The sequence below is a fragment of the Solanum lycopersicum genome, chromosome 3 (assembly GCF_036512215.1).
Source record: "Solanum lycopersicum chromosome 3, SLM_r2.1".
Taxonomy (NCBI): domain Eukaryota; kingdom Viridiplantae; phylum Streptophyta; class Magnoliopsida; order Solanales; family Solanaceae; genus Solanum; species Solanum lycopersicum.
This window is the reverse complement of record NC_090802.1, coordinates 4,087,083-4,102,324: the sequence shown is the minus strand read 5'-3', so window position 1 is coordinate 4,102,324 and position 15,242 is coordinate 4,087,083. Positions and strand designations below refer to the sequence as shown.

General features: G+C 34.9%; 1 protein-coding gene across 1 annotated transcript; it reads left to right on the top strand.

Annotated features, from left to right (window-relative positions):
* Positions 1 to 46: 46 nt before the first annotated feature.
* On the top strand, positions 47 to 11,690 carry LOC101249048 (pre-mRNA cleavage factor Im 25 kDa subunit 2). Its single transcript, XM_004234340.5, has 7 exons — positions 47 to 401; positions 631 to 676; positions 3,552 to 3,645; positions 3,746 to 3,819; positions 9,638 to 9,724; positions 11,037 to 11,147; positions 11,341 to 11,690. Exons 1-7 carry the CDS (start codon positions 283 to 285, stop codon positions 11,410 to 11,412), a joined length of 603 nt encoding a protein of 200 aa, XP_004234388.1. The 5' UTR covers positions 47 to 282; the 3' UTR covers positions 11,413 to 11,690.
* Positions 11,691 to 15,242: the final 3,552 nt, after the last annotated feature.

Sequence of the window (15,242 nt, the reverse complement as noted above, 5' to 3'; positions counted from 1 at the left end):
TATATATATATATATATATATATATATATATATAAGTAAAGAGACTAACTTTGATAAATTTTTAAATAATTGAAGGACTATTTATGAAATTTTCTTTCCAATCTTCTAAGTAGTCCGTCAAAGTACAGAAGCATCCCATCAACGGCAAGAGGGAAAATCTGAAAATACAAATATTCTTCCGGTGAACACCCACCCATCATCTCTGCTTCAGTTCTCCCGCCGGCGATATCTAATTCCCGTGAGGAAGGTTGGGTGAATCCTCGTCATTTGCATAGAAAGAAAATGGTAACGACTTCAGTTGTCAACACGTACCCACTGTCCAGCTATACATTTGGTACCAAGGAGACCAAAATGGAAAAGGACACCTCCGTCGCCGATCGCCTTGCTCGTATGAAAGTCAAGTATAGTTTCTTCTATTTTTCCTCGACTTTTTTTTTGTAATTGAAATTCTCATTGATTCTTCCAGGTAGTTAAGTACATCAAAGTTCCTTAAACCCTAGGTAAAACCCTTCCGAAGCTGGATCACACTGGTCATTGCTAGTATTTAGGTGTTACTACACTTAAGCCGCTATAAAAAAGTTTCTCCTTTTTTGGAATTTAACAACCTGTTGTTTGTTATTGGTTTTGCAGCTATACGAAGGAGGGCATGAGGACTAGCGTTGAAGGAATTCTATTGGTATGCTTTTGCATCCTCTATCTCAACTTATATTATGCTCCTGTTTCCATCTTAGCAAAATGATCATTTTCTGGTCTTACCTTGTTCAGTTATTGATCTAAATTGTTACTATTTTTGTTTGTTTTGCCACATCTAGTTGCTAGAACTCATTAGCTGTTGTTAAGCTGCAATAAATGAGATCCAAATATGTTTGATTCGAATATTGGTTTTGATGCAGTGAATGTGCTTTTAGTTTAGTTGATATTAAGATCTTTAGTCCTAGTTTAGTCTAATTTTTTCTCTGACATGAGTCATGACATATGGTTGTCAACTTGTCATCACGTGTAGAAAAAGGGAGCGTTCGGCACTCTCAAAGCTCTTGCATAATGCAATTGTTTGCATAAGATTTTTGAGATGTATGTCTAAGCAAATATCCATGCTTGAAGTGTATGATTCTTCCATGATCTTTCTAAGATTTTCTTTGTATGAGAAAACAAGAGTCAGAATGGGAATTAAATTTCCACTCTGTTTCGTAATATTTCTTCATTTCCAAGAGCTGCCATTTTTGTAGCTCCTTTGTGGAAAATATCATGTACTTTCAAATCTGTTTCCTGTGTTGTAGAAAAGATCTTTACATGTATTTATCCATGAATAGTTACATTTCATCACATCAGTTCAACAACCAATCAAAGTTACCATTTTCGAAACAACAAGTACCGCACATAAGAATTCGCTATCATGATAGTTGCTTTTCCAGGTCTTCAGGTGCTCTTGGCCTCTTTATATGCATAACCATTCTAAAGGGGAGTAGACTGATTCAGTAGGCCTTCCTCTCCCTCTCTAGTTTCATTTACCATCTTCCAATCTTCTGACAAGCATTTCATTATAATCTCATAAATGTTACTCCCTTCATTTAGAAAGAATTGGGGGGGGGGGTGGTCTAGAGCACCAAGACCAAACTTCTAATTTTCAGTTTCAATTCAAACATCAATTTCTTAATCTTATTGAAATAAAATTTTGATATTTAGAAATTATATTAAAAGGTAGTGTAGGTGACATATTTATTTATTTGAAAATTTAACAATGCACAAAAAGGTTGTAGTCTAGGACAAAGATGAATGATTTCCTAAATGCCAAGTATCATATAAAGTGGAATATAGGAGGAGTACGTGGAGAAGATCTTTCAGGAGAGAGGTTAAGTAAATAGTGAAGCAATATAAATTTCTCAATGAGTTCAGTTCAATTGGGGAAGAAAGATCTTTTTAGGAAAACTGTTTTTTATAAGAGTTAATGGGGAGAAGAAGAATCAAATGTCTTTACTAGGAGTTCTTCCGCTTTGTTTGTTGGATTGGACTGTGGTTACTGGACATTGACCTTTGTTTCTTCAACTATCTTAGTCAGTATAGCCATTAACTGAGGACACTTTATTCATTGAACTGGCTTCCATTTAATGTCTTATATAGCTTGCTTCTTCATCATGTTTAGCTATTTACTGAAAATGTTTATAATAAGAGAAGTTACATAAAATACTACTCCATATAGTGTTCCTTATCTGTAAAAAGGAAAGGAAATTAGAAACTCTCTATGTAGTGTTACAGTTCCTGGTTTCAGATGTATGAAAAGTTGGGTACTAGATATTTAATTTTAGGCCGATTACATACCTAGAACTTTTAAAGCTGCTGGAGATCTGTTCACTTTAGAGGATACTGGGTCAGTGTGCGTGCAGATGATAAAATGTTGCAGAATTAGGATTTACTACATTAAGAAACAAGAATGGAGAAATTCACGAGATGAGAGATCTCAACTATAAGAAGAAGAGAGTGTCAGATAGAACAAATGCTCTCATTTCTTACAAGAGAAACTTTTATGTCTTGAACTACTTGGAAGATGTCCTAGTTCAGCCTGATTATTGAGCTCCTAATTCTGATCAAAAGATGTCCACACAAAACTGATAAACTTTTAACATATTTCAAATGGAAATAAAATGGGTCAGACCAACAGCCAGTCTTCTTGGCAATTATTGAAAGTTGAAACAGGGAACAGCTATTTAAAGGCTTTGCTAATGTTAAGCTTACCCAAAAAAAAAAGCCCTGTTAATATAAAGGGAGAGGTGGCAGGTATCTTGTGGACGGTTATCATTTTTTTTAAGCCTTACCCAAAAAAAAAGGTTATGTTAATATAAGGGAGATCAATTTCCTCAGCATTTATAGAGCTATGATTCATGAGTCGCAAGCTACTAATTAGTTTCGATTACATTACTACATGTGTGCTCATGTTTTCTTCTTCAACTAGACCTTTATCTTCTGTTCTCACAGTCACATTCCATATATCACCCATCTCAACAGTCAGCTTAATCCCTGCTTCCTTACAACTTTCTTCTATTCGATCAATGGCTCTCAAGCTCTCTTAATGGGAGGACAAATAATAGGCCTCAAGCAACTTAGGTTTCAATTGTATCATGAACTGTTTATAGTTGTAAGAGGAGTAGGTTGTTTCTTCTTTCAGTTGTTTCAAAAGATAATTCATACAAAATCTATTTTAATACAAGAAGTTCTCTTGTAAGGCTTTCTAATGTTGGTATACTTCTTGTACGAGCAAGTTTTTGCCCTTTTCTAATGAAATTTGGTACTCTATAAAAAAAATAACTACGAGAGGCGATATATACCTAGTAATTGACTAAATTTGGCACAAATTGTTCAAGTCGATTAGTTAGAAGTAGATGATTAGGCGGCTTTCATAAGAAACCATGTATGTGAGATTTTCTACTTTTCGGTATACTTATTGTACATGGGCTAGTTAATTTTGTTAATAGCATTCTTACTTCAAAACAAAAAAGGCTGGTTTTGTAATTTTAAAGTTGGATTTGACGTGTAATTCCTCTGGTTTGGATTCACAGGTACAAGAACACAATCATCCTCACATTCTTCTATTGCAAATTGGGAACACATTCTGCAAACTTCCAGGTGGACGTTTGAAACCAGGAGAGAACGGTATGTTTTTCTTATGATTTTCACTGGATATCACAATTTTTTTGCTAAGCTTTGACACGGGATACTAGCATTTCTGCTTTCTATTTTTCTTTTTGTGCAGAAATCGAAGGTTTAAAAAGGAAACTGTCTAGTAAACTTGCAGCTAATTCTCCTGGCATTCAGCCAAATTGGCAGGTATGCTTATAAGCGTTACGCCTTTTGGTGGTTTCTTTTCTTTTAAGTGGGAGAAATATACAACTACATATCCAGTGTAATCCCACAAGTGGGGTCTGGGGAAGGTCGTGTGTATGCAAACCACTCCTACCTTGTGAAACTATGGAGGCTAATTTCAACAACCCTTGACTCAAGTAAAACAATTCTAAGCAGGTGATGAAAAGAACATATAGGAGTAAAAAAGCCATGATAAATTAATAGAGAAAAGAACAATAGAGACAACAAATAATTTGATAATCGAAGAAAGGGAAACAACAAGTGGTAATAAAGATTCGCAAAATAAGATAAAAGAAAGGTAGTAATAGTATTACGGGTGAGAAAAACTAGATAACGCTCGACTACCTACTAGCCTTCTATCCCGATTCGTAGCCTCCATACCCTCCTATCCTGGGCCATGTCCTCGGTAAGCTGTAGGTGAGTCATGTCATGTCTAATCACTTCTCTAGAATACTTCATCAGCCTACCTATACCTCTCTTCATACCCACCATAGCCAATCTTTCACACCTTACACCTTGCACCTTGCACCTTGCACGTTGCACCTTACTGGGGCCACTACAGCATCTCTTTTTTGCTTACTTAAACCACCTTAGTCTTGCTCCCTCATCGTCCACAAGAGGGCACTCTCGCCTTGACCTAAATATCCTTGTTCTTATCATATATCTCTTAGTATGCATCCTCATTTTCGCTACTCACTTCTTCTGGATGAACATAGCTGGTCTAACCACCACCTTTGTAAAACTTACATTTAAGTAGTGTGGGCACATTCCTTTCACACAACACACCAAATGCCAGCCTTCATTTTTTCCACCTTTTTTTTTCTTTTTGAACCTGGTAATTTTAGTCTATATCTCCACAAGTACACTTCAACAAAAGTGCAGTTCCCCTTCAAAAGTATTACAACTTACCGAGTAAACATTCTTAATATATCTTGTTTACCCCAAAAATAGAGAGCTAAGCAATTCATCTTGATCTTCTGTAAGCTATTTTGCCATTTTTTAAAACTTCTGTTGTTTTTCTTTCCAAATTGTCCAAAAAATACATGCTGGGACTTCTTCTCCTTATCAAAAGCATTGCCATCTCTATTCCGGCTGCTTAGGACTTCTTTAATGCTCTTTGGTTTCACCTATCTTATCCCTTTCTGTCAAATGAACATCTGTCCTTGTACAATGCAAAAAAAGATGGTTAATTGTCTCAACATGTTCTCCACATAAATTACATGTAGAAACTAACTTATAACCTCTTTTCTTTAGATTTTAATGAGTCAAAACTTCTTCTTTTAATAACAACATGAAAGTCTTTTGGTTTCCATATCATCTTCCATGGCCATTCTGTCTTCTGGCCAATGTTCTTGTTGAGTTCCTTATAAATTGAATTTATTGAGAATTGATCTTTGGTATCATTCTGCCAAAACCAATAAGTCCTTCTTTTCAGTGAGGTTGCTGAATTGAATTTTTGCCAGTTTGTCTATCTCCCAGTCATGAAGGTTCCTCCTTAAGAACAAACTCCATCCTTGTCCAGTCCACATTGTAGCCACAGTGGCTTGTTGATGTTCGCACAAAATGAACAATTCAGGATGCAACTGTTTCATAGGGACAGACCTATTTCACTTGTCCTCCCAGAAGGATGTCTTTGCACCATCTCCCACTTCTACCTTGGTTTTCTGATATAGCACTGCATGGATTTCTGATTGCCCTCCAAACAATGCATTTATGAGTACTTATCAATTTATTATTCACTTATCTTCCATGCCATACTTTGCTATGATGATATCTTTCCAGAGCATAATAAATTCCTTCTAACAGCATCAATGCTATTAGATACATTGGCAGGCATAGGAAAGACGAACATTATATGAGAGGGTAATGATCCATCACACTATTAATTGAAGTCAATCTTCCTCCAAGGACAAGTACCGTCTCTTCCATTTGGCGAGTCTATTCACATTTCTCCATGACCCCATTCCATATGGCTTTGGACTTGCTTTTAGATCTCAAAGGCATGCCTAGGTAGGTAGCTGGAACCCCAACCTTGACTCCTAGTATTAAGCACACTATTGATAAGATAGATGTAGCTTTACCCCCAATTTATGTGGAGACCAGAGACAGCTTCAACAATGACAAAAATTAACCCTCAAAATCAGAATTTGTTTTGTCTCTACTTCACAAAATATCAATTTGTCATTTGCATATTGTAAATGAGTTATCTCCAAACTTGGAACCCCTTAATCCACCCCTTCCCTTTGTTGTATTATTTCTGGATCCTCCTTCATCACCTCCCCCATTTTTAGTCTATCTATTGTATTTGCTCTTCTGTGCGCATTTGCAGTTTTGTGGAAAAAATTGGTGTTTCTATCCCCTTCCTTAAGCCATGTTACCCTGGATCTTTGTCTACAAGTTATCTCCTCTTTCTTTGCAATTTCTTCAAATTCATTTATGAGTGTCATTCTGGATACTACTACTTTTTTTACAATATTATATGCTCTTGAATTTCCTCCAGATCTGCCAGTTGTGTTTCTGAATTCCTAGATTCCCTTGAGTTGATTTACTCTACTCCTTTAGTTTAGTCTCCAATGCTCTCAACTTGGAGACCAGGACAAAGTCAGGGCTACCAGTGATAGGGAAAGACTCCTACCATGTCCTGATCTTCTCCTTGAATCCTTCTATTTGAAGCCATCAATTCTTAAATTTGAAGTAAGAATTGGAAGCCTTCCATTCACCACACTGTAGCATGATAGGGGAGTGATCTGATGTAACTCTCCGTGAGTTTGACATTCCTGAAGCAATTGTCCAGTTCTTCTGAGATTAGAAATCTATCCAATCTAGTTGCAATACCTTGTCTATCCCCTTTTCTCCATGTATATTTACCCCCTTTAAATTCAAAGTCTCTCAACTCAATATCCTCTATGAACTCAGAGAAGTCTGTCATTGCTTTGTTGATTCTGAGGCATCTCTTCCTCTCTGTTGATGTTGAAGTCCCCACACCCCTGAGCATAGACCCCTGGCAGCACCTAGTTCACCCCAAGTATCCTCCCTTTCCACTCTACCATTTGGTGCATAGGCTCGTGTTAAGTGCCAATTTAGGTTTTGGCTCTTCCCAAAGAATCTACAAGTGACAGAATACATCACACACTGCTTTCTGCACCCTCCCGGTTCCTTTTATCCCACACAATCACTACACATCCTTTGGTTCTACTAGCCTCCAACTGTACAAAATCAACCCACCTACTTCCCCATACTTCCTTTATTATGTTTGTAATAGACTAATATCCCCTCTCAATTGAGTTTCTTTTTTCGAGGATAGTAACACCCCTCTCAATTGAGTTTCTTGGAGACAAACAATGGCAACCTTCCAGGATCTAAGTATATTCTTGACTATTCCCCTCTTTCTACAACAATTTTACCCTCTTACATTCCGGAAAATAATTTTCGGATTCATTGATCATTTATAGGTAGATTTTCTCCTTACTTCTAGAGCAATAGCGCCAAAGTTTACTGTCAATCTTTAGCCTTTTCAATTCTGTTAGCCCCTTCTTCTTTACTGTGACTAGTCTTATATCTCTATTGTGTTGTTTGTTGTTTATTTTCAGGAAGATCTCCTTTGCGTTCTTCTCACACCCTCTGAAATCTACCCAATTTCTGTACCTAGCTTGGTTATATACTCTTCAATCCATTCAAGTCATGTTTTCTATTTGTTCATTCTCTCGTTGGTACTTTCATTCTCAATTCACCACATCAAGTTGATCATCTGACTGTGTGACTAATGTCTCACCTTCATCGCCTTGTTTCAAACTTGTTACTGACTTGTCTGTTGGGTTGTTGGTTTGGTCATTCGAAATTTCTTTCTCCCCTTTGAAAATCTCCACCGCTGCACTCAGTGTTAAAATGAGAGATATTGGTTTGAATTTCTGTTTCCATTGTTATATCCTCTTTCTGTGTTATTTCAAGTTATTGGGTTATAACAGTATTTGGGCTTAAGTTTAGGCCCGATTTTTACCCTACCTGCCACAGCCCATACAGTGGCACTTTCGCCTTCACTAAACCTCCGTGTGGTCTTTAATTTGAATTTTTCTTTCTTTCTACTGCGCCCACGTGACTAGTCTCTCCTAAAGTAGAGCCTTTAATCAAAATAAGTCTCTGCTTCTGATTACCCACAGGTTCAAAGGCCCCAACCTCTGTTTTCTCTTTCTCTACTCTGAAAGTGACCGAAGCTTCCAGCTTGTAGGTTTTAGTGATCTCGTATGATTTGAAACCAACATTGTAGCATATATTGTTTTCCCCTAGTGCATTAACTCCAGCTATCTCCCGGAATAGGACCCCCCAAAAAGGAAAGATCAAAAGTTGACTGAAGGCAGGCTAAGAAAAAGCTCTTCTTGATCTTAGTGCCTGGAAGCATTTTTTCAGTTCCTTCTTTTTTATTCAAATCCAAGATTTGTTATAGCATATTGTTTAGTTCATTCACCTAACTTTAATGCGATGTATAACATCATTGTCAGTCTCCTCATTTCTTTTGATTATTGACCCAAGATACTTAAAACTCCCTTTGCTGGGGATGACTTCTGTATCAGTCCTCATTTCTGCATCTGCTATGTGAGTCTCGTCACTAATCTTGTACTTCCAATACTTTGTCTTACTACTGCTCAACCTAAACCCCTTAAGACTCCAGGGTTCATATCCAACCCTCCAACTTATGATAAACTTGGACGCCAGTCTCTTCGATCAATACTATGTTATCTGCAAATAACATACACCATGACATCTCCCTTTGAATATGTTTTGTCAATTCATTCATCACCAAAGCAAATAAGAACAGGCTCAGAGTTGATCCATGATGCAACCCCATTATTATCAGGAAGTATTGTGAGTCTTTTCCCACTGTCATATGCGGAAGATATAGGGGAAAAAAGGGTGGGGTGTAGGGCACCCGTGGCTTTTAGTGGTAAGAGTGCATCACATGATAGGTGGGTTAGCCCAATGTCATGATTTCGAACTCTGTCGCTTGCAAACACCTGGTATGAAAGTGGAGAAGCGTAGATGGGTGGGGCATCTCTATTGAGTTTCGGCCCATACGACAGTTGTTACTTCGGGAGTCCTCGATGGTTTAAATATAAAGTAGGTGGGCTGATGGTATTTTTATCTACTGAGTTTCACATCATATGACAGTCGTCCCTTGCGGAGTCCTCAGTGGTTCAAACTTAAAGTAGGTGGGCTGAAGGTACTTTCATCTACTGAGTTTCATATGACAGTCGTTCCTTGGGGAGTCCTCAGTGGCTTAAATCTAAAGTAGGTGGGCTGAAGGTTTTAACATTCTCCATTTCATGACTGTTTATTCAACCATATATCTTATGATGTGGTAGAAATGGAATTAGGATGACTACGGGCATCTGTGGAATGGTATAAATGTGAACAGCGAACCGTAACTTGATTTTGCATTATGCAAGAGAATTCTTTTTTTAAATACGCAACAAATCTGATTAAAGACGAGATTACATAGTCATGGCTGTGAGTCAGTTAATGTGTTATTTTTTTTAATGGAGAATTGTTGGTCTCATTGTTGTTGACCTGTTTTGTCTGAAAATACCATCCTCTGTAAGTGGCTAAGTGCATTATGCAAGCGGATTTTGTTTTTAAATACTTGTTACTCTCTTTACAAGCTTTCATAGCTTCCTGTAAGGTAATGTTTATCAACCCATTGATAGTTATTCAAGTTTTTTTTATCTATTTTTCCTCTCTTACAGTACTAGCTAATGCCTTTTGCTGTGATCTGGCTTCTCCAATGCAGGTAGGTGAGTGTGTGGCCATCTGGTGGAGGCCAAATTTTGAAACCATAATGTATCCATATTGTCCTCCACACATAACAAAACCCAAGGTACAGTATCATAGAAGTTCTTTTAACATGCCTAATCGCGTCTCTTTCTGGGGGGGGGGGAGGTTGATTTGGACTTAGAGAATTGGGCTAAAACGGGCTAAGTTGCACGGACTCTTCACTTTTTATGCCGCACCTGTGTCTCATTCTCCAAAAATACACTACTTTTGGTGAATCCCGCACGCACCCCTTGACATTATTGAAAGAGTCTGAGCAACATAGAAAATGGGTCATCTAACTTGCCAAGTTCTTACTATGTTTTATTTCTCTGTGTGTTCTTTTGAGTACCTAATGCACTTCTTCTGCTTTATTATCATTATATTTAAAATATCAAACAAAAAAGGTCCTCCTGAAATTTTTTTGACAGTTTCTCATAGGTCTATTCTGGGTACATGTCAGCCCAGTTTTAGATGAGTTGAATTGGGTGGGCAAAGGATGAGTCAAAAAATGAATCTTTTTATGGGCTAATTTTTCCGCCCCTAATTTTAATAACGAAACCAAAGATAAATCACCATATTATTCCAAGTAGAGCCTTCCGTTTGGTCATGCGATATGAAATCATGATATGGGATTATGAAATGAAGTTGAAGTTTTGTTTGGACATACGATTTGAACTTTTTATGTTTTCTCATAAACATAAAAACTCCATAAGTTATAAAAACTATCAAAATTGTTTCAATTGTTTATACAATCTTACCAAATAAACAGAAGTTACGTAAAATCACATTAAATAAATCTATTCTAAAAAATACAACCTTTATTGATCAAACCTTAATTTAATTTTAAAAAAATTGAACTTAAGTTGTAATGTTCAAGTTGTTTGTAGCTAAGGAAATTATTTTTGCAATTAATGCTACTGTGATTAGTCTTGTCCACTCAATAAATTTGATTTAAAAAATAATTAATTTGGTGAATATAAATGGTAAACTAAGAAGTGATTTGAACGAAAAATAATTTTCTATTGGAGAGAATAATCGTTATATGAGATATAAACGGTTTAAAAAGTAATGATATGAACTATAAATTTGATTATATATATATATATATAAATGTTGGTTATTTTTACAAAATATAAACTTTTGGATCAATTTTTGTTTTTGAAAAATCTCATATCATGATTTGAAATTTCCAAATCATGATTTTTGGAGAACTTTTAGATTCTATATCATGATATGAAGTTATTAGATGAAATCAGCGTGAAATCGCACGTCCAAATGTTGATTTCTTATCTTGAGATGAAATCGCATGGCCAAATGCCTACTTAGTTTCTCTTTTGGTAAATGATTCTTTTTAATTATTTCCGTGGGCCATGCAGGAGTGTAAGAAGCTCTTCGTTGTTCATCTATCTGAAAGAGAGTACTTCGCTGTCCCAAAAAATCTGAAGCTTCTTGCGGTGCCATTGTTTGAACTTTATGACAATGTTCAGGTATGAATTATAATCATTAATTTTCTCTGTTGCATCTTAAGATATTTTCCCAAGTAGAGTGCCTAAAAGTCCTTTAGCAGTCGGTGTTGTGCCGACTGGTGGCCGTCTCATGTGCCCGTAACCCACACCATTTTTTTAAACCATCTTTGATACAGTTCATCATTTTAATGATTCTATTTTTAACTCATTGCAGAGATATGGACCTGTGATATCCACGATTCCTCAACAGCTTTCCAGGTTCCAGTTCAACATGATCCACCCGTAGATTAGGTTAGGTGGACATTCAGAACCTCCTCCTGGCATACAATCCCAAAAATACATCAATATTTTTACTTTTCCAGTAGGCATATCTACCGACTTTCGTGGATATTTGTTTTCAACTAGCTTATTCATGATAGACATAAATTATAGGTGTACTGTTTAAAGCTTTGATTGCCTGTCTGTTGTAATGTACCATAAGTTACAAGTTGCCATGTATTTCTTTCTTCGTTTTTGAATGTTGACATGTTAGATGGAATACCGCTGCGATGTTTCATTTGTTCACTGAGGCTCTCGTACAGAATTGTACTTAGTGATCTCCACAATGGTACCGCCTCTCTGCCTCTTGAGTTTTGAGTTTATACTCAGCATGAGATATAGTTCATTTACATCGCTCCCTTGAAGACTCCTTTTTTATTGGCTTCAACAGGAAAACATTTGGATACATAAAATTGTCTTAGCATCAAGTTTCAATGAAACTAGACTTGTATAATTTTATTTTCCCTTTTATGTAAAAGACTTATCTTTTTGTTACTAGAGTTTAGGTGAAATGCATGTATAGATTTGTCGAGGATTGTAATTTAGTTAGTTGCTATGTAATGTAATTTTACGACAGTGTTGTTAAAGTTTGAGCCCAACTAAATCTACCATTTACTTCCAACTCACTTGGACATGTGATATCTAGTTATTTGAAGTTGAAGTATTGCTTAACCATGCACTATTGATTTTCTGAAGTTTTTTTTCTTTCTAAAATGTGAAAGACCCCAAGTTTTTGGAACTATAAAAAAAAATCATCTTTTTATAATTTTTTATCAAATTAGCAAATCATAATTTATATATAAGATATCAGAATATTTGAAGGCTTCCCATTGATAAATTACATATTTTCATATTATTTTTTACAAGTAGATGTTTGTGAATTGCGATTACAAGTTTCTAAATCCATTTAATTTTGTAAAGTAGAAAGTAACAAGTTAGTTTTTAATTTAATCCTTAAGAAAATTTCTTTTCTTGTTGAGAATCATAATTCCTTTTTAATCATATTGTATTACTTTTTGATAAAAACTTATGGTAAGTGTTACATATAAGAAAATTGAAATCACGATATGGGATTCTAGATTCTAAGTCATTTTTTTTTTGAGAATTTGAGATTAGAAATTAGTGTCTTTCATTAAACACATTAGCGTAGGTGTACACCAAGTTACTGTACAGATCGATAATCTCAATAGTTACTACTTTGTCTGAGTTGCTTTTAGATGCATTGTGATTCGTCTCTAAATACAGTTTATTTGCTTCTAAATACATTGTATTCAATGAATGTATCTAGTCTCTTTTTTCTCTCGCTCGACTCTAGATACAATGTATTTCCCTCGAGATACATTTTATATAGCAAATGTATCTCTCTTCTCTCGCCTCTCTCCCTCCTCTGTCCCTTGTTTTACTATTTATGTTTTACAATTTCATGTATGTGTATACAAAATCAAATATGCACTGATGTATATGTATATATCAATTTTATGTATTGATGTATCTAGTGTATATGCACAATATCCAATGTATCTGTGTATAATCACAACTCACAACTTGGTTCTAAGAGGGCACTGATGTGTCCAATGCATGTAGTGTTTATCAAATTTTTGATGTATTCAGTCTGAGTATAGATACATACTTAGAAAGAGACAAAAACGAAAATATAGTTATCTTGATACATGTATTTGTTCACTTATACATATGTTTGTGTAATTATGCCTTAAGCCCTTAACTAGTGACCCTTTAATGGCTATCCATAACCAATAACACAACAGAAAGAGGAGAAAGAGAGAGAGATGATATGATTATTTAATGTATAATGAGATTTAGTAGCCATGGTAGAGATGTTTGTCTAATTAGATATATAGTTTTTCCTTGAAATTATGATTCTAAATTGCATATTCAAACGCTGACTTGAAATCATAATTTCATATCGCATGTCTAAACTTCTTGTCATTACCTGTTTGGATGAGTTTATAACTTATTTCTACCTTAGAGCTTTTGTCTCAAAACAAATACTAAAAATTTTGTTTTCTTATTTTGTTCAAACAATACAAAATTGCTTTAAAACTATTTTGAGTTATATACATCAAATAAGCCGATACAAACAGACTTTTAGTTGCTTCAACTTTAAATTTACACTCTGAAAATCTTAGAGACTACATCAATTTCTTTTTTAAAATTTTTTTTGAGTTACAATTTTTTGCGCGAAAAACTCCTAATGAACATCTATCTGATATATATATATATATATATATATATATAGATGTATATATGTATGTATATAGATGTATATATGTATCGATACCGCTCCACCCTTCTCCATAGATTCACCCTTAACATAAAACTATTGATACGTTTTATGGCAGTGAAATCTGACAATAGTAACATAGTTACACTACTCCAATTAAAAAAAAACTAAATCAAAATAAATAAAAGCCAAATACTCTTCTTCAAAATCTACATACTATGTGGTACAAGGGATTTCCAGCATCTCGTAGAAAAAGAGTATGTAATGTAGATTTTGAAAAAGAGTATAAATAAGACAAAGGAGTTTTCATAATTTCATTTTTTTGCGTTTGATTATGAAATAAGAGGAAGTATGTTAGTTATTGTTGATTAATTTTTAGTAAGTTGTCAATTTTGACAAAAACAATGAATGTATGATCACATGATCACTTTACTACGTATCACTTCGATCATAATTTACTTCCAACTACTTAAAGTGTTTAGAATACAACTAGTTGCTAATATTCTAACTAATCACTTAGTTTAAGCAATCCAATTAAATTATATATTAGACAACTTGTATATTTAATTCACATGAAAGGAAAAAAAATATAATAATATTATTTTGACAACATTATTTCTTTGGACATAATATTTTATCTGACATCAAAACCATGTGTGTTCCATATATTCATGAAAATCTCTTGTTTTTTTTTTTGCAGCACAGAAGGACAAGGCTTTGCTTTTAGTGGCTGCTAATCATAATTAATTGTTAAAACTTGCATTAGGTACTAATTATTCACCATATTTTATTTATTTTTTTTCTTTTTCTTTTCGGAGTTGTAGTTTTTGGTGATGCATGCAATGTTTTTTATATATATATATACACTACAACCAAATAAAGAATTTCCCAACAATAATTATTTATGGAAATAAAAGATATGGGTATTTATAACAAGGATTCTCTTTATATTTGAGGTAGAGCTAAGTGGGAGTTCGCGCGTTCGAATGATCAGTGTATATTAACTTGTAGACCCTTTAACAAAACTAATTAACGGCTGATCAGTGATAAGGAAATGAACCATAAAAATGCTTTCCACAAAAAAGTTGTGTATTTGAACTGCACTATCAATAGAAGTTTCTCTTTTACTTAACATTAGAACCTCTAAACTCCAATTATGCTAAAGAATTTAGTGACTGAAGATGCAATGATGTTAACTCAATTAAATGCTGAAAAATCTATTGCCACTAAACGTCTCTTTCTGTATCAGTGAAGTTTAATTGAAGGCCTTTTATTTGGCCCCCCCACCCCGAACTGCACTATCAACAAAACTTTCTCTTTTATCTAACATTTAGAACCCCTAAACTTCAATTATGCTAAAGACTTTAGTGACTCGAGATGCAATAATATTAACTCACTTAACTGTTGAAAAATCTATTGCCATTAAACGTCTCTTTCAGTGTCGGTGAAGTTTAATTGAAGGCCTTTCATTTTGTCCCCCCCCCCCAACCCAAGTTTGTCACTTACATGTAGATGCAAATTGAAGTATAAAAATGTTAGGATCGAATCCACACACA